General features: G+C 41.5%; 1 protein-coding gene across 3 annotated transcripts in view; it reads right to left on the reverse strand.

The window, feature by feature from the left end:
• Positions 1 to 1,760: 1,760 nt before the first annotated feature.
• The window catches only part of PCMTD1 (protein-L-isoaspartate (D-aspartate) O-methyltransferase domain containing 1), a 58,133-nt gene continuing 39,752 nt past the window's right edge, over positions 1,761 to 20,141 (reverse strand). For all 3 annotated transcript variants that reach the window (XM_032223042.1, XM_032223044.1, XM_032223045.1), the window contains 3 exons: positions 18,621 to 18,792; positions 15,973 to 16,096; positions 1,761 to 4,040 (listed from right to left, as the gene is read on the reverse strand). In XM_032223042.1, the coding sequence (XP_032078933.1) occupies positions 3,670 to 4,040; positions 15,973 to 16,096; positions 18,621 to 18,792 (667 nt within the window). In that variant the 3' untranslated portion in view covers positions 1,761 to 3,669. The remainder of the gene's footprint in view (positions 4,041 to 15,972; positions 16,097 to 18,620; positions 18,793 to 20,141) is intronic.

The raw sequence follows: 20,141 nt of genomic DNA on the forward strand, positions 1-20,141 counted from the left end.
AAACTACAGAGTCTTTAATTGAAAGCAATACCATTCTTTCCATTCAAGGCCTGTGAAGTATAGAAGAGATGCTAAAACTGTGGTTTGCTTTTACTTTAATCTAAAATGATAAGTAATGAGTTGTAGTCACTTTCATGAAAACTGATTTTATCTCCCCCCAATGACAATATGAAATTATTACATTATTTTTAAAAACGGTAAATGTACATTTTAGTCAATTTACAGAAGAAAATTGCAAAATCGTGAATTTATTCAATCAATTTTTATTATGATCAGACCAGCATTACCATGAATTTACTTATTCACTTGAATGTGTCTACTTACCTACCAGGAAAATTAGAACTATTAGGTTATACTGAAAAGTAAGTTAAAAGACAACAATCCTGTAAGTATTGCAATTACAAGCCACTTCTGTACTGTGGGAAACAAAGCAATTTAGATGTACTGAAACAGATTGAAAGTAAAATAAGCTGAAAATATATTGTGATAAGGAAGCCTAATTGTTCAATTTAATCTGTACGATAATTGCTGCTGAATCTAATGTAGAAAATATGCAAAACAACAACAACAACAAAAAAAAAAAAACCAACCAGCCGTACAAACCTAATTGGGAGAAAAGAAATGTAAAAGTAATTTGAAAGCAAGCAATGCTATAAACCCTTGCTTGGATAGAATCTGATGATTTATCAGTGAAATCCTTTAACAAGGATCATGAAATCTGAATATTCAGGTATACCTGAATATTCAGAGTGGCAACATGATTATAAAAATTATTTCACATGTACATCAAATAGTGGAAATATAAATATAAACCTGAGAAATACATACGATAGAATGTTTTACACAATTGTTAAGACAATATTGTAAAAAAAAATTGTACCTGTCAATTATGTGACATTAATTTAGACAATTGTATTTTAAGAAATATACAGGAAAAAGACTGCAAAAATCTGAAGCCGAGTTATTTGGCTTGCACAATGCACATAGAACAGATTAAACATTGAAGTAGCTTTATAAATAAGTTGATGCGATTATGTGATACTGATCTAACTTAATAAGCCATGCTATTTTAGTTTTAACTTATAATAGAATTTACTTTTAGCAAAAAGTGACATTTAGCTTCAAAATATTTTAATTATTAAAAAAAGCACTTTCTACCAGTTTTTATGAAGTTGCTTTAAAAATCAATCTGAGGGCACATTCTTTATTCATCATACCATTTTCCTCTCTCTCTCTTCTCTCTCTTGGTAATTTATGCCTTCTGATTGAACTTATATCTCACTGCGATAAAGACATCATGCCGGCCACATGAATGTAGAAATGTCTTCAGACAGCGCTGGCTCATGGTCTTGAAACAGAGATGGCTACTGTCCTCTAAAGTCAGCAACAACTAGCAGAGAGAATCTACAGGGACTACTTTCCTTCCTATAGTATAAGATTGCAAGAAGCTACATGCTGTACACAAATCTGTGTATTTCAAAACTTCAATATATATATTAAGATTAAGTCCCCTTAAGATTCCTAGTCCCAGCAGTTGGCAACTGTTGTCAGTAATAAACTATTTTGATTTTGCTACAGTAATAAACACAAATTTGCTCTTCAATTTTCCCAGTAACATAATTTCCAATCATTCAGTATCATTTAGAATTCTGAACGAGCATTTCTCAATGTGGACAGGTAATTTTGCAAAGAAATACAATGTAATTGAAATAGGAAGCATGCCAGACATTTTTACTGGAACAATGACCAGAGATTTAACTTTGATTGATTCTGAATTTTATTATTTTATTTTAAAATACAAATCCAAAAATGTGAAGTAAACTTATACACACAAAAAAAATGTTTCAGTAACTAAAAAAAAAACATAATATTTATAACTGTTCTATTGTCTATCTGAACAAGTTTACAACAGGAAACACAAGATATCATTCTTCAAGAAACAATCTCTATACATTTCTGGGAAAACCTTTGCACTCTGAAAATTGAGAAAGTATGAAAAATCAACACTAGAAGATAATTGTTTTTCAAAATATCTTAAACTTTTATTTCAGCTAATAAAATACACTGGATGTGTCAATGCTTTCCACCACTGAATATTCAGAATTACTGCAGTAGTTTCACTATATAAGCCTGCCATTTGTCAGTTTCTGTTGCTGGCATACTTTTCTAGAAATATATGTTATTTGTTAGTGTTAATTTTCTGAAAACCACTCTACATTGTAACCTCTGACCTTTTCCCCCAGTGGAATTTAATTTGATAATTGTAGGGGAGGAGGAGATTATTTTGAATTTAAAGAAAAAAGCCCATGTATTTCACAGACTGCTCAAAATTTTTATAATACTATGAAGTGGACATGAGTAAAAAGACTTTTTGAATTATGTAGATGAAATGGTTATTTCTATTAATTCCGAATGTGAGAATATATATATAGCAGTCATCTGAATCTGCTTTATGTATCTACAATAATAAACTGTATAGGAAACCTCTCCATAAGGAATGCTTTTAATTGGCCCCAGAGATTAGGTGTCCTCAACAATTATATGTTTTAAAGCATATTTTGAAGTTTCTTTCATTCACATAAAGGTAATAGAAAGTTGCTCTAAAAATGACCCCTTTAAATATTAAAAAATGCAGATGGAACATAGTCAAGCAACTTGAGTCCCCAAGCTTGCAAAGAGGAAAACTAATATCAAGCATAAAAATGAAATGCATCTTCCCTTATCTGTAATAAATAAGGTACAGAATCAGTTAAAGTGCATTGCTGAACAAATCCTTGAAATCTATTATTACTGCTATGCAAAAAAGCAACACGATTGTTTTCATATGTTCTATTCTATAAAGGCATAAATATAGTAGCTGAAATTACAATCTTTTATAAATGAAAGATGTTTTCTGTACCATTAAATTTAAAAATAAGTTACATACTTTTTCATAAATGCTGGAAAGTTAAGAAATTAATCATTGGCTGGTGCTAAAGAAAAGATTTTTTGGAAATGCTATAGTTAGTATGTTCTTTAAGGCAGAGAGAGGGGGGGGGGAAGCAATCATTTTTCTTGACATTTTTTGGCAAGAGATATAAAAGAAAATTATCTGTCATTTCTAAATTTGAATGCATATATTACACTAAAGCCAGCTCATTCAATGTCCACTGCTATTGCACTTCCTTTGAACACACTTACTTCAACACAGTAACAATGATTTGCATTATAACCATGGTAAAATACAATGTCCAATTCAGTGACATGAAAAATGTCTGCTTGTTTAAAAACTTGCTTAAGAGAATGCAGACCATCCTTATTGTTATCTGAATACACTTTTATTCACTTATATAAAAATGTTATTAATTCTCATCAATACAAATTTGTAAGGGAACAAAAAGATTTATCATGCAAACTCTTAATTAATGATATATACTGATGTAGAACCCCTTTTCTAGTCAAGTTAAAACAATATTACCTTTGAGGGAAAAGAAAAGGTAACAAAATAGGATTTCAAATAGGAAACTACTGCTGAATCCAAGTCCTTGTAGCAAAGTTAAGACAAGTTATGTTTCGATTCATCACAGCCCTAAAGCCTTGTTGAAAGATTACTGTACTTAAGTAAATGCTACATTTCAAGGATTAAGAAAATATCAAGTAGGCATTATTATTTTTACTTAAAAGCAAAAGTTATTTTTCTCTGTAGTATGTCAAGTAGGCTTTTAGAGATTCAGGGAGTGGTAGATTTATAATCTTTTCCCGCAATAAATTTCGTGGAGGTTCCTCTGTTTTCAAGACTTCATTTTGATCTTTTTCATCATCTTCTTTATGGTCTTCCTCCATCTTTTCATCTTCTTCACTGTCTAGAGGTTGAGGAATGAGTTGATTGCCAACAAACACATAGGTATTAATCCTACGTCTACGACACCTTCTGCGTTTACGTTTTGGTGGAGGTTTCTGTGTAATACCTTTGGTTTGCATTTCATCATTCACATAGTTTCTAAGGGTGCGTCTAATGTAGATCCGAGCCAAATCCTGTAGATTCCTAACAGCACATGGAGCTATAAACAGAAAAAAATAAATTAAACAAGTCATGGTACTTAAATTTACACCATAAAATATTTTGAAGTGAATTATTATAAATATTCAATTAAATTTAAAATATGTAAAGGCAGCAATCACTTTTCTGTCATGATTTCTTGGTAACTTTTACAAAAGACCTTGGAAGGCAGTGTTTTTTGTAATTTCTTCCAATGGCTTCTTTGGCTCCTTGTATATTATTAAACCAGACACCATCATGAACATTTTGAAATAGGAGTTTCCCTATATTTCAAATATTTTTAAATATGAGGAGTATTGATGCTGTCTTGCAAGAAAAAAGCAAGCTCAGAGGGCACCAAGAATCCCTTATTTCAACCCTGAGCTACAAATATTCTCCTTTATTGGTATTTTAAAATATTTTTAAAACTTGTGCCCAATATAAAGACGTTTATAATAACATGGTTTATCAAACAAAAAATCAGAGATGGCAGAACAATGAACATATAGAAAACCACAACAGATCACATGTAACTTTAAAAATTTACACTTATTTTCAATAATCACTTTTGCCTCATTTACTTGCTATAAATTAATTCTATCTTTGCAGAAAAGGCATGCTATGGACTCCATCAGCCAAAAAAACGTCAGCTGGTGGAGGACCAGAGAAGAACTTTTTCTGCGATGGTTCCCACCCTCTGGAACATCATGCCCCTTGAGGTCAGATCCACCCCCACTCTCTTGGCCTTCCATAAGAGTCTGAAAACTTTGCTCTTGCAATTGGCTTTGAACACACTTACTTCAACACAGTAACAATGATTTGCAATATAACCATGGTAAAATAAAATGTCCAATTCAGTGACATGAAAAATGTCTGCTTGTTTAAAAACTTGCTTAAGAGAATGCAGAGCATCCTTATTGTTATTTGAATACACTTTTATTCACTTATATTAAAATGTTATTAATTCTCATCAATACAAATTTGTAAGGGAACAAAAAGATTTATCATGCAAACTCTTCATTAATGATATATACTGGTATAGAACCCATTTCTAGTCAAGTTAAAACAATATTTCCTTGGGGGAAAAGAAAAGGTAAGAATCTGAAAACCTTGCTCTTGCAATTGGCTTGGGGCCCCATTGGCTTGGGGCCCCTTGCTGGAGATTATTAGTAGGTTAAAAAGATCCCATCTCTACCTTGTCCATATATTTTTTCCTACTTTACCTAGTTTTTGATAACTTTTAATACTTGTTTTTAATGTTTTAATCGTTTATATTAAAATTTTTATGATGTTGTAAACTGCCAAGTCGCTTGACAGTGATATGGGCAGCATGTACATTTAATACAAAGATAGTTTGGTTATCCAACTCAGAAAGAAACGACCGTTGACTTACCTGAACGGTCCTTCTATGTGTGCTGCGAGGGGAATCCAAGCATGGGTTAACTTTGTCCATTAGCCTTGAGACTGAGTTATGTAAATTGGTGGCCACGCCTCCACTGGCCAGATGGCCTCAGTTTCGTACGAAGTCAGCTGTTTATTGATGTATAACAAGAACAATGATAACATAACAATAACAGTAGTAATAAAGGCCGTAGCCAAAGGCATACAAACATATTCAAGAAGAAACGCAAGTCATAAGTAAATAACATCTGACATAAAGCGGTAACATATCAATGAAGATAATGAATTTGAAGACATGACCACCCTGGCCAGCCACAGCTGCAGGCGGGTTTGGATTCCCCCCGCAGCACACATGGAAGGACCGTTCAGGTAAGTCAACGGTCGTTCTCCTGTGTGCTGCTTGGGGAATCCAAGCATGGGACATGCCAAAGCAATTAAGGTCCAGGGCAGGAACCAGGCTGGCCAGGGTCCCCCACAGGGGGGGAGCACCTGTTGCAATACATGCCGCCCAAAGGACGCCTCAGCCGAGGCATACACATCAACCTTGTAATGTCTGATAAATGGTGATGGTGTAGACCAGGTGGATGCTCTACAGTTCTCTTCCACTGAGGCTTGCGTGGCCCAGGCCGCAGTGTTGGCCGCACTCCTGGTAGAGTGAGGGGTGATGCGCCTGGGAACCTGCCGGGATTGACTGTCATAAGCAAGGGCGATGCATGCCTTCAACCGCCGCCCTATCGTATGAGAAGAAACTTTCTGTCCCATGGAAGATGGTTGAAAGGAAACAGAGTGCCTCAGACCGTCGGAAGGACGCTGTACGCTTCACGTAGCAGCGAAGAACCCTGCGCACATCCAGGCGATGCCATTGGCGCTCCTGCAGATGAGAAGGGTTGGGACAAAAGTCCGGAAGGACGAGTTCCTGAGCTCTGTGGAACAGCGTGTTGATTTTTGGTAGAAAGTCTGGGTCCAAGCGGAGAACAACCCTGCTGGGGTGGAATATACAGAGATCCGCTTGAACGGAAAGAGCCGCCAGCTCAGAAACCCGCCTGGTTGATGTAATCGCCACCAAAAACACTGTCTTAAGAAGTCAATAGTCGAAGACTGATGGAAGAAATAGGTTCGAAAGGAGAGTCCATAAGTGCCCTGAGCACTAATGACAGATCCCAAGTAGGGTAGCGGTGCATGGTCAGAGGTCAGATGTTGGCCGCCCCCTTCAGGAAGGCCTTGACTTGAGAATGTTGTGACAAGGAGCGTCCTTGACCTCCCCCAATCACTGTGGCAAGAGCTGTGACCTGCCTGCGGAGCGTGTTGGGTGCCAAACCTTTGTTAAGACCAGATTGTAGAAAGTCCAACACTCGGGGCACCGAATCCTGGAGGGGGTCTGCCCCAGCCCGTCGGCACCACCTGCAGAAGGCCTGCCAAGTAGCCTCGTAAATTCGAGTGGTGGAAGGTCGGCGGGCCGCCTGAATTGTACTGATGACCTCACTGGAATACTGCAGGTTTGTCAGAATAGTCCGCTCACGTGCCACACGGCTAATTGTAGCAACTGGGGGTTCAGATGAATGAGGGCCCCCTGATGGAGCTGGATCTGATCGTCCGGGATCCTCCATGGGCGGGAGATCGACAAATGCACCAGGTCGGCATACCAGGTCCGCCGGGACCACATCGGAGCCACCAGGAGGACTTCCGCACGTTCCGACAGAATCTTCTGGATGACCGCCGGGATCACTGGAAGAGGCAGAAAGGTGTAAAGGAGGCCGGCCAGCCACGGACTGCGCAAGGCATCGACTCCCTCCGCTCCCGGGGTCACATACCTGGAGAAGAAACGGGGCAGTTGTGCATTGTGAGGTTGCGCGAACAAGTCCACCACCGGACGGCCGAATCGGAGGGAAATCTGCTGGAAGAGGTCTGGTTGTAACTGCCACTCCACATGATCCACTGTGGCTCTGCTCAGCCAATCCACCTGGACGTTGGATTCACCCGAAATGTGTTCCGCTTGAAGGGACAACAGCCTGGACTCTGCCCAATGATGCAATTTCTCCGCCTCCATCATGAGAGCTCTGGAGTGCGTGCCCCCCTGGCGGTTGACATGTGCCTTAGAGGCCACATTGTCAGTCAAAATCAGCACGTGCTTGTGAGTCACAATGTCCTGAAACTCTCGCAGGGCCAGTCTGATGGCCCGCAGCTCTAGCCAATTGATGCTGTTGGACAGCTCCCGGTCCGACCAGCGACCCTGTGCCACCCTTTCCAGGGCATGGCCGCCCCATCCAAACAGGCTGGCGTCCGTCGTAACCTGGATACGTTCCGGCTCTTTGAACGGACACCCCTTGAGAATCTTGGAGGACGCCCACCATCGGAGTGATCTGAGGGCCTTGGGTGAAAGACGGACCTTGAGCTGAGAATGACTGGTATGAGATCTCTGATAAGGAAGCAGGAACCATTGGAGTGGTCGTGCATGAAACCTGGCCCAGGGAACGATGTCGATGCAAGAAATCATCTTCCCTAACAGCTGAGAGAGTAAAGCCAGGGGCACGAGCCGCAAGGCTGACACTTGAGAAGCCAGCCGTTGGATGCTCTGTCGCCTTTCCAGAGACAGGAAAACTTGGCAAGTGGCGGAATCGATGACGGTCCCTAAGTGAAGCAGCGTTGTAGTCGGCTGCAGATGGCTCTTGGGAAGATTCAGCACGAAACCGTGCCTCCGCAGGGAGTCCATCGTTACCTGAAGATCCCATAGGGCCTGGTCCCGGGATGGTGACAGGACCAAGATGTTGTCTAAGTAACAATTCACTCTCACCGGAACCAAACGAAGGGAGGCCGCCACCACCGCCAGGAGCTTGGTAAAAGTGCAGGGCGCCAATGAGAGGCCGAAGGGCAAGGGCCTGTACTGGAAATGACGGCCCACAAAATGGAAGCGCAGGAACCGTTGATGGGCCAGATGAATGGGCACATGGAGGTACGCCTCCTTGATGTCGATTGATGTCATCATGTCGCCTTGGCGGATGGATGCCAGGATGCTTTTCAATGACTGCATCTTGAACCTCTGGTACTTGATGTACCAATTGAGTCTTTTCATATCTAGAATGGCTCGCCATCCTCCTGAGCTTTTGGGCACCAGAAATAGGATGGAGTAAAACCCTAGACCTTCCTGCCCCTTGGGAACCTGTTCTATTGCTTTGATGGATATGAGATGATTTATTTCGGCTTCCATGAGACGCCGCTTTACTGAGCACCTGAGAACGGGGCACCTGATGAAACGTCTTGGAGGAATGGAGAGAAATTCTAGTGTGAGGCCCAGCCTCACCACCTGAAGGGCCCAGGCGTCTGAGGTGGTTTCTGCCCATTGATGAGCGAAGGCCAGCAGATGCCCGCCCACTGACTCTTCGCCCTGCGAGTCACCAGTACCTTCGAAAGGACCGGTTTCCCAAGCCACGAAAGGATCTCCTGTTGTGGGATTGCGCCTGGTGCTGTTGGCGTCCCCTATCTCTGACCCCCCCACGGTCCTGGCCGTGGTCCTGCAACTGGTGAAAGCCCCTGTTGTAATGGGGAACAAAGGGGGCCGCTGCATAGCTGGAATAGCCACCCCGAAAGGACTGGCGTCTGTTGTATGGCTGCTGTTGTCTGGTATTGCGCCCCCCCGAGGAAGGGAGGACTTTGCACTTGTCCCTAGTCTCTATGAGAATGGGATCGAGAATGGAGCCAAACAAAGCCCCACCCTTGAAGGGCGTGGATGCCAGGCGCCATTTAGATTTAATGTCAGCCTGCCAATGGCGGAGCCACAAGAGGTGACGGGAGGCCACATTAGAGACTACAGCTCGAGAAGCAAACTTAGCAGCATTAAGCGTGGCATCCGCCGAAAATTCCAAGGCAGCCATAATTTTAGTAACGTCCTGGTGAAGGCGCACCTCGTCAGGGGCTAGCCTCTCTTGCAACTGCTTAAGCCAGAGCACCGAGGTCCTATTAAAGAACGATGCCGCAGTAGCAGCACGTAAAGCCCAGGCCGCGGCCTGGTGTGTCTTATGAATAACCGTCTCGGCTTTACGGTCCTCAGCCTTCAGACCCTCAGATATCTCAGATGGAATCAGGGCAGGGGAAGCTAGGGCTGCTACTGGCTGTTCCACAGTTGGAAATTGCAAAAGGGTCTCCAAATCAGGGGTAGAAGTGTACAGCTTCCTGTCCCCGTTGCTAGGAGGGGTAACTGCAGTTGGCTGGTCCCATTGCTTCTGAATGAGATCCATGAAAAGCTTTGGAGAAGGAATCACCTCCTGCAATGAAACTGGCTCAGCAAAGAGGCGTTCAGTGGTGTCCAGGCCTACAGCAGAACTATCCTTGGGAGCTACCTCTCCATATGGGTGGTGGCCTTAGCTTTAAATAATAAGGACTTAAACAGAGTAGGCCGAAACAGACTAGAAGAATTAGGCTGGTCAAAGATCAGGCCTTCATCATCAGAGAACTCCCTATCAATCAACTCCCCTTCCTCCACCAAGGCCGAATCCTCACTATAAGTAGAGGGAAGGGGGGAAACAGGCCCTGTCTGCAGATCAGGCAGATCCACCTGTGGAGCTGGGAGAGAAGGCCCACCCTGGGTGCTAGCCACCACCGGGGCCTAATTCCTCCGAAGCAGCTCAGCATCCACCCCCCTGGATATAGCTGCAGATATCATTTGGTAATTATTATTATTATTATACAATTGTATCACAGTGGCCAGTTGTTTCGCCGGATTTGATACAATTGTATAATACAATTGTATAATAATAATAATAATAATAATAATAATAATTATTATTATTATTATTATTATTATTATTTATTTGTCTTGTATGCCGCCCACTCCTGGAGGACTCTGGGCGGCTCACAAAAGACAAGGGAAAGGGGGGAACAAGACAAAGACAACATATTAAAAACAAAACCAACATTCACAATTTCTATGGAGGTAGATGCTTCTCAGCTCCCCCCAGCCTGCTGGAACAGCCAGGACTTGGTGGCTTTGCGGAAGGCCGGGAGGGTAGTAGGATCCGGATCTCAACAGGGAGCTCGTTCTGGGGATAGGCCCTGGTCATAGCCTTCCATAGGCCTGAGGCCTGCAGCAGTGGGAGTAAATGTGGCAGAGGGCCCAGCACGTGGCATAGAGTATATTGGAATAGCCTGGGCCTCGGGCAGTGCTGTGGGGAGCTGCATCCCCAACCCCCCTGCCCCAGATTCAGGGATAACAGGCAAGGAACGATCCGGAGACCAGGTCTGGAGGCCTGCAGGTTGTGGGGCTGGTGAAATATGCTGAGGTAAGAGCGTGGGAGGGGAAACTCTACCCTCTCCAGAGGCTTTAGATGGTGCTTTAGATTTATCCTTCTTTTTGTGGCCCTTATCCGGAGCTCCGGAGGTCTCCCTGGGCCTCTGACTGGTGGCCCTAGAGGTGGCTCTGCCAGGCCTTGAACTAACCCCCGCTTGGGCAGCACCCTGATTATCAGAAGAGGTTTCAACTGTACCTCCCACAGTAGAATGATCAGCCATTGCAATGAATTGAGATTCGAAAAGACTCAAAAGGCACAAAGCACAGAGTTCACTGTAAGGCAAAGAGACCGCGTGGCCAGCAAAGCAGCAGGAAAACAACTCCTCCCCAAGGCACACAAAGCCGAAGTGAGGGAATTGGGAGGGGCCGATGAATCAGCAACTGCAAGAGGAGTCTCAGCTGCGCCTGTGTCAGAAACGGCCCCAGCATGGCGCCGAACAAACGAGCGCCAAATTCAAATCGTAAGCCACAAGCACAGTCCCTTTAGGCTCTCAGGGGGAAAATAAGCTGGCGCGCTGCCCAAATGCGATCGGCTTTCTTCAAAGGCAAACCTCGCCGTGAACGGCGGATAACTCCCAGCGGCAAAAGAAGAGAAGCTGCGCCGCGAACGGCAGGCAATTCAATGGCTCCAAGGCTCTTAACACAGCAGGGGCTCTTAATCTCATCGCTAGCACCAGCCGAAGCTCCGCACTGTGGAAGAAAACCCCCTGTCGGCAGGAACAAAGGGCTTGCCGCCCAGCCATCCTCAAAGGCTCTAAACGCCTGCGGGGGAAAACTCAAGCCCCAAACGGCTCCAAACGGAAGAGAAATACCTGAGCGGTAAAAGGAGCCATAGAGGGAACTGGCAGACAGCGAACTGTCACCTCCCCATTGTAAATCTTTTCCACCAACTAAGTCCATCGTGCTTGCAAGGAAATCCAGAAAGAGTATATATTTGTCCCAGAAGTCTGGAGAAGAATTGATATATGTCTCGTCGGCTGGACTGAGTTAAGAAAAACTGAGCCCATCCAGCCAGTGGAGGCATGGTCACCAATTTACATAACTCAGTCTCAAGGCTAATGGACAAAGTTAACCCATGCTTGGATTCCCCAAGCAGCACACAGGAGAATAGATTGATTGCAGGCAATAAACCAGAAGACTGTAAATTCTATTCATGCCTTAGGCATGAAAGTCGGCTGGATAACTTTGGGCCGGTCATTCTCTCTCAGCCCAACTTACCCCACAGGATTGTTGTTATGGGTAACATAGGAAAAGAAAAGGTATTAGGCTTGTTTACCACATTGAGTTATTTATAAAAATATTAAAAGCAAAATATAAATAAAATAAAGTTTATCCTGAAATTTTATTATTTTTACAAATAGAAATAGGCAGGAATATAGTACAGTAAGCCAGTGTTTTTCAACCACTGTGCCGCGGCACACTAGTGTGCTGTGACATAGTGTAAGGTGTGCCGTGGGAAAAACACTTTATATATAGTCAATATAGGCACAGAGTTAAATTTTTTAAACATTTTCTAATGGTGGTGTGCCTCGTGATTTTTTTCATGAAAAAAGTGTGCCTTTGCACAAAAAAGGTTGAAAAACACTGCAGTAAACTATACCACAATATGGTATTCTAGTCAACCAAAGTTGTTCAGCTTCAGGGAGAAAATATTGCAGACAATTGTTAAGCTGAATGGGCTTAGTCCAATGAATTGTTTGCTTAAATAGAAGACACATTCTTAAGATTTATTACAAATTTCCTTCTAACAGGGAATTATTGGTAATATATATATATATATATATATATTATGTTCTTGTTCATCATTTCAGAAAGGTTTTATAGTTAGGAATACTTATAACTTAGAATGTGGCCCAATTTATAGAGGTGAAACTCGAAAAATTAGAATATCATGCAAAAATGTATTTATTTCAGTAATGCAACTTAAAAGGTGAAACTAATATATGAGATAGACACATTAAAGCAAGATAGTTCAAGCCATGATTTGTCATAATTGTGATGATTATGGCTTACAGCTCATGAAAACCCCAAATCCACAATCTCAGAAAATTAGAATATTATGAAAAAGTGTAATATTCTAGGCTCAAAGTGTCCCACTGTAATCGGCTAATTAAGCCATGACACCTGCAAATGGTTCCTGAGCCTTTAAATGGTCTCTCAGTCTGGTTCAGTAGGAATCACAATCATGGGAAAGACTGCCGACCTGACAATTGTACAGAAAACCATCATTGACACCCTCTATATGGAGGGAAAGTCTCAAAATTTAATTGCAAAAGAAGTTTGATGTTCCCAAAGTGCTGTATCAAAGCACATTATAGAAAGTTATGTGGAAGGGAGAAGTGTGGAAGAAGAAGGTGCACAAGCAGCAGGGATGACCACAGCCTGGAGACAATTGTCAGGAAAAGGCCATTCAAAAATGTTGGGGATTTTGACAAGGAGTGGACTGAGGCTGGAGTCAGTGCATCAAGAGCCACCACACACAGACAGATCCTGGACATGGGCTTCAAATGTCATATTCCTCTTGTCAAGCCGCTCCTGAACAACAAATAATGTCAGAAGCGTCTTACCTGGGCTAAAGAAAAACAGACCTGGTCTGTTGCTCAGTGGTCCAAAGTCCTGTTTTCTGGTGAGAGCAACTTTTGCATCTCATTTGGAAACCAAGGACCCAGAGTATGGAGGAAGAATGGAGAGGCACACACTACAAGATGCTTGAAGTCCAGTGTGAAGTTTCCATAGTCTGTGTTGATTTGGGGAGCCATGTCATCTGCTGGTGTTGGTCCACTGTGCTTCATTAAGTCCAGGGTGGGCATTGCCAAGAGAAAGAAGAGAGACATGAGACCAAACAATGCAGAAGAGCTGAAGGCTGCTATTGAAGCATCCTGGTCTTCCATAACACCTCATCAGTGTCACAGGCTGATAGCTTCCATGCCACGCCGCATTGAGACAATAATTGCTACAAAAGGGGCCCAAACCAAGTACTGAGTACATATGCATGCTTATACTTTTCAGAGATCCGATATTGTTCTGTTGTGACTCAGCAAAAACCTCCTGTGAGTTTTTCAGGATGCAGGGCTGACCGACTCACAAGACAGGATAACGAGCAGCTGTGGCTCATTAGGAACTGTTCCTGTGGATAAAAGATGGATGGTGCCACGCCCTGGTTGCAGAAGTCAACGTTCATTCCATTCCGTTCCGTTCCTGTTCTAGTCAAGTCTCTGTTTGTTTGCAATCATCGAGAAAAAGCATTTGGATAAGTGATTTGATTTATATAAACCTTTTTTGCTGTAGTTTACTTTTGCCAGAGAAGTTATCTGTGTTTATTTTGGGTTCGCAGCCAGCAAGAGCCGGGACTGATAAAATCATTCCTTTGCAAGCTGTGTGTGGCTGTAGTTTCTGAACGGGCAAGGTGGGGGTCAGAACATTGTTCTATGTACAATCCTTGTTTTATTGATTGCATTTAATATTCTAATTTCCTGAGATTGTGGATTTGGGGTTTCATGATCTGTAAGCCATAATCATCACAATTATAACAAATCATGGCTTGAACTATCTTGCTTTGCATGTAATGAATCTCATACCGTGTTTCCCCGAAAACACAACCTGTCCTGAAACTAAAGCCTTGCCACATTTTTCACGTGGGCAAAAATATAAACCCACCCCTGAAAATAAACACCCCTCACCGACATAGCGGTATCCTGAAGGCGCCAAGCCGCAGGAGCGGGGGGGGGGAGAGAAAGACACTCACATTGCTTGCTGCCTTCGGGATTTGCCCAGCTCTCCCTGCAGCCACCGTCGCTGCCACGCTCCGAGCATAATGTCTTCTCCGATTCCGAACTCCCAAACTCGGCTGCCAAGTCTTCCAGCAGCGGCCACTCTAGGAATGCACTCTATGGTTGTGGGCTGGCTTCTGGAAGACAGTCTGTCCAGAAGACTCTCTTACAGAGTCTGGGCCCGGACATGTTGAGGCTAGGAGCCATGCCTGCTGGGGCGGAACAGTCCCTCTCATAAGCCCCTTCTCCAGCTGGGCAGAGCTCCATGCACTGACCTAGGAAGTATCCCTAATGTGCCAAGCCGCGGGAGCTGGGGAATGGGCAGTGTGTCACATGGCTTGGTGCCTTAGGGATACCCCCTAGGTCAGTGAATGGCACTCTACCCGGATGGAGAGGGGGTTTGCTGGGCGGTTGCTCGTGAGCTTGGTCACCTCATGGCTGCTTCGCCCTGAGGCTGTGCCCGGCTCTTCAGGAGCCAGTTCGCAAGGGAGCAGCCTCCTGGCAACCCCAAAACAATAAGCCCTCCCCTATAATAAACCCAAGGCCATATTTTGTAAGTAAAAAGAAAATAAGACCGTCGTATTTTTGGGGAAACACGGTATATTAGTTTCACCTTTTAAGTTGCATTACTGAAATAAATGAATTTTTGCACGATATTCTAATTTTTCGAGTTTCACCTGTAGAAGAATTATTGAGATTAAGTAAATGTTGATATGATTTTTTCATTTATTCTTTTTCAAAAACTTTTACAAGGAAACACACAACAACTACTACTGTGACCAGGGGGGCGTTTGCCCAGGTCCACCTGGTGCACCAATTGCGTCCCTACCTGAACCGGGAGGATCTTACAACAGTCACTCATGCCCTCGTGACCTCAAGACTGGACTACTGCAATGCACTCTACATGGGGCAGCCCTTGAAGAGTGTTCAGAGACTCCAGCTGGTCCAGAATGCAGCCGCGCGAGCGATTGTGGGTGCACCCCGGTACACCCACGTTACATCTATCCTCCGTGAGCTGCACTGGCTACCGATTGGTCTCCGGATACGCTTCAGGGTGCTAGTTATTACTTATAAAGCCCTACATGGTATTGGACCTGGGTACTTGAAAGACCACCTTCTGCCGATTACCTCCCACAGACCCATTCGATCCCACAGATTAGGCCTCCTCCGTATTCCATCTGCCAGCCAATGTCGGCTGGCGACTACTCGGAGGAGGGCCTTCTCTGTGGCTGCCCCGGCCCTTTGGAACGAGCTCCCCGTGGAGATTCGGACCCTCTCTACCCTTCAGGCCTTCCTGACGGCCGTGAAGACCTGGCTGTCTCAGCAAGCCTGGGGTTGAGTTCCCCCCCTACTTTAATTTGCTGTGTCTGTTGTGCTTTTAAATTGTTTGTATTGTCTGTTTGTCTTTGTCTTACTTTTGTAATTTCCCCTCCCTTGAGTCCCTTCGGGGAATAGGGCGGCCTACAAATTGAATAAAATCCAAATCCAAATCCAATACTTACGCAGCCCCACACTATCATTTTTGCTGGTGTCACTTTTGCTTGGCTGTACAAGTGGAGCAAATGATACAGCAAGGATGTTTTTGCTTTCCCAAGTATTCTGTCCAGTTCTCAGGATCTGGGTTAGCTATATAGAATCATTGAAAATTAATGATACAAATTTAAGTTAGTACACCACACTGTATTTTGTATTTGTTTCTCATATAATGATCTTGCTCTGATTGACTGGAAAAAACTATAGCTTATAATTTATACAAAGTGAACTTGGGTAATCTTAAGACTCGTGGGATCCATTTTGATAAAGGGTTGTGGGGTCACATTTTATTTCTTAAAAGCTCTTCCTATAAACCCAAAATTTGGCCAATAATCCTTGGTTTTCAGGGTTTTAGAAAGTGAATTGGATGTAGGCTTTGCGACTATTTTACTCCATCCCACTTACCCCAAAAACCCATTCAAATAAAAAAGGATTTTATTTTATTTTTGCTCCAATTGTTCGGTAATATGAAAGTATTAATGTCTTCATTTTTTTCTGCTTCTTTTTCCCCTCAAAAGAAAAGAAAGACAGCTGCAAAAAAGTTGGCTGTAACAAGCCAATTTCAAACTTTATTTATGAAGCTGAATAACCTTACCTATCATTCGATAATAATTCATGCCCCTCATAATTGAGTAGAGAAACATGCTAAAGTTCCAATGATTATCTTTCCCATAATAAATGTCCTAACCCCAGGAAAGATTATACTTGTTAACCCTTTAGCTAAATTTCATCTATGATTATAGTCACAAGGATCATATTCTGTAATTATAGACATGAGCTTAGTAAAATAATCCACCATTTAAAAAGAGGTATATTATTTGATACTTTCCAAATAATTTGAACTTCTAATTTCAATCAGTCCTAGCTATCATTTATAATGCCACGGAAATTGAGGAAATTGTAATCTAAAGTAAACAAAGGGTAATGTTTGATTCTATCTACCTTAGAATTTGGAGGAAATCATAAATGAGTTGGTAACAGCTATGCTGCTATATGTAATTATCCTTTCATAATCATCACAACTTTGTGATGAACTGTCAGTAGCCACAGATGGAATTAAGAACATGTTAGTATAATTTTCGTCTGTATTTGCCTTCAATTTACACTTAAAAAATTAAACTGTTGAAATTTATTAGTGGAAAAGTATGGTTTACTATTGAGCTATAAATACTTAAAACTTAATTTGTAACTGAAGCAGCTGCAGTTTTTTCTTTACAGTATTAGCTCATGAAAAAGTATAAAGCTAGGTGAGTACAATCTTTCTTCTCTTCTTCACCCTACTACACACGTTGGGGAAAGAACCTACTGGATATAAGCAAAGTGGCAGCAATGTTTCCAATTACTTCATCAAGTTTTTTTTTACAGCACTGAACAATGCAGACACATAAAGCTGTGTTATTCAGTTTGTGACACTTGCCTTCCCGGTAACTGTCTCTAACTGCCTACTAGGTTTTGGGGAGCCATCTCATAAGCCTGGTACAAATAAAAGGTTTAAAATATCTCAATTTAAATGAAGTATTCAAAATTACAAATTAGTAACATTTATTTTTAAACTGCAGTATTTCAGCATGTTAACAGGCAGAAGTAAGAGTCTGTTCTCGCCCGCCAGTGGCCAGCAGAGCTGGCGGAAGACTTGGACAGTGAGGAGGTTGGTGAAAAACATGGGCCACTCCTGAGTCTGGGGAAGGCTCTGATGAGTGCTCTGCATCGGAGACAGAGATGGGACCAGGGCCGTCCGACAGTTATCAGTTACCTTCGGAGTCGGAGATAAGTGGGGCTAAAGAGCAGCTGGAGCTTGTTCCCGATGTGCGCATGCACAAAGCTGTCAGGAGAAGGGAACAATTAAGGAACAGAGGTCTACTTGGGAGTAAAGGCACAAGGGGATGTTGCATTGCCCCTCCCATAGGGAATAAATAGGAGCAAAAGAGGAGTGGGTGTTTGCAGGAGACAATTAGTTTGTATTATTAGTGGGAAGATTTGCTTACCTGAGAGACTCCTTGTCAAGTATTTCCTTGTACAGCATTGTGTCTGGGAGCTATCGGCCTAGCAACTATCCAAGGACTGATAAGGTCTGTGGTTGCAATTTACCCTTGAAAGACTGTTTGCCGGGACTTTGCTGAATGTGAATGCTAGGAATTCACATTAGCGAAATAAAAAGGGGCTTTTGGGGGGACAAGGAGTCTGTTTCGTTATTTGGTGAAGCCTAGATCAGAACAGAGACATTTAAGAAAAGGAATGGGTGATTTCAGTGTCTAAGAGAGTAGATCATTTAAATCCTGTTCTCTCAAACTTTTTATTTGGGGGAAGGGCTCATGGGTCACACAATATTGTATAATGGACTAATTCTGTCAAAATTACATTTGCAAATTCACTAAAAATCAACTACAGGTGGGCTAGTAGAACTGTCCTGAAAGATCGAATTGTTCAATTAGAACATTTCTTGAAGACAAAAGGGAAGACAATAGGTTTTATTGTTGGTCCTCATTCTTCCATTTTACATTCTGTTTACAGTACTGAGGCAGCTAACAATAGAAAGATTAAGAATGTTATTTAAATGTGACAAAGGAAATATACATATTCAAAGAAAAAAGGTTTCTTTAAAAAAGGTTTAAATCACCTGATCTTCTATAGGCATAACCAGAATGCCTCCAATTTTTAATAAAATTTTCATGTAGTTTTCATGGTCTTTTTGCACACCTGCTCCACAATAAATCCGGTCATATTGATGACTGTCTGAGGCAATCTGCAAACAATTTCCAACTACAAATGCAGGCTCACAAAATTCAAATCTGTGGATAAGCAAACATTTCATTTTTTTTAAAAAAAAGTAAAATTAGAATATAAACATTGCTAAAACTGAAATATCTCTGCGATTAAATACACAACCAACATTTTTATGTTCTATATCTTTATTTGATTAAAATGTAAAGTTGAACATGCTTTAGTATTATTTCAATAATTATTATTTATTACTAAATATTTTCTAATTTAAAATAAAAAAATATAAAATATGGATTTTTTTAAAATAAGAAAATAAAGTATATTACAAAAATATGTTGGCATGCCTACAAAGAAAAGGGTGAAAAATATAACCCTAAATGAACATCTGCAAGGAGAATATTCTGAATAAAAGGTATCATGACTCAGAAGGCACATCGCAAATGACTTCAGAAAGACAATCTATCAATTTATGGAAACCACAGTACGATCCCCCTAGGCAGCCTTAGCAACCATGCAAGTTTATAACAGGGAAAATAATCTGCTAGATAACTCAGTGTGAAATTACTGACTGCTTAATATGCTAATTACAAAGTGTTTATCCCAGTAGCTTATATGCAAGCAGTGCAGTTATCTTTATTATATAAATAACATGGTTATGGTCAGATTCTCCTTCAAAAACCTGGCCTTACCTTCCAGGCTAGAACACAACTGTAGAGCATATTTTAACCATCGTAATAGTTATCTTTGTCCTGAAAAAAACTTTCTTAAGCCAACAAAAGCTAGACAATTACAAACATCTTGTCCAAGCCTCATATTCTAGAACAGGCAGTGTACTGAATATCACACTAACTCTTATGTGAAAAGAAATATGCAAGATATCATCAATCTAAATTATCTTATAGTAGGTGCTTTACAAAATTGGTACCACAAGCTAAAGATGAAAGTGATATCAATACTATTTCAAAAATTTCTTTCAACATTCTTATTTCATTCTTTAGATAGTGAGAATTATAGCATTTACAGGAATCATAAAACATCCAAAACATTTGATGCTTTTAGCTACCTCTTTCTCAATTTTGAAACCAGTCTTAGCCATTTATACATTTATGTTTTTAATTAAGTTTATTTCCAAAAGATTACAATACTAGAAGATAGTGATCCCAAATTACCTTAACAGAGGAAGACTGATACAAGCAGTACATTCAAACATGATAGCACCCACAGTATTAACGCTTATACTGAAAGTCAGGTTTTTTATGAATTGCTGTAAAATCTCTTAAATAGACTGCAAAGCCCCTTTTTTGTGACTGTAATAATTTTGAACGGTTGTAAACTGACTGGTCATTAAACAAGGACTACCTCATATTGTAACTGCATTATATTGGAAATATACAGAATACCCATATTTACCATGGAT

This window comes from Thamnophis elegans, chromosome 8 (assembly GCF_009769535.1).
Source record: "Thamnophis elegans isolate rThaEle1 chromosome 8, rThaEle1.pri, whole genome shotgun sequence".
NCBI classification, from domain to species: Eukaryota; Metazoa; Chordata; class Lepidosauria; order Squamata; family Colubridae; genus Thamnophis; species Thamnophis elegans.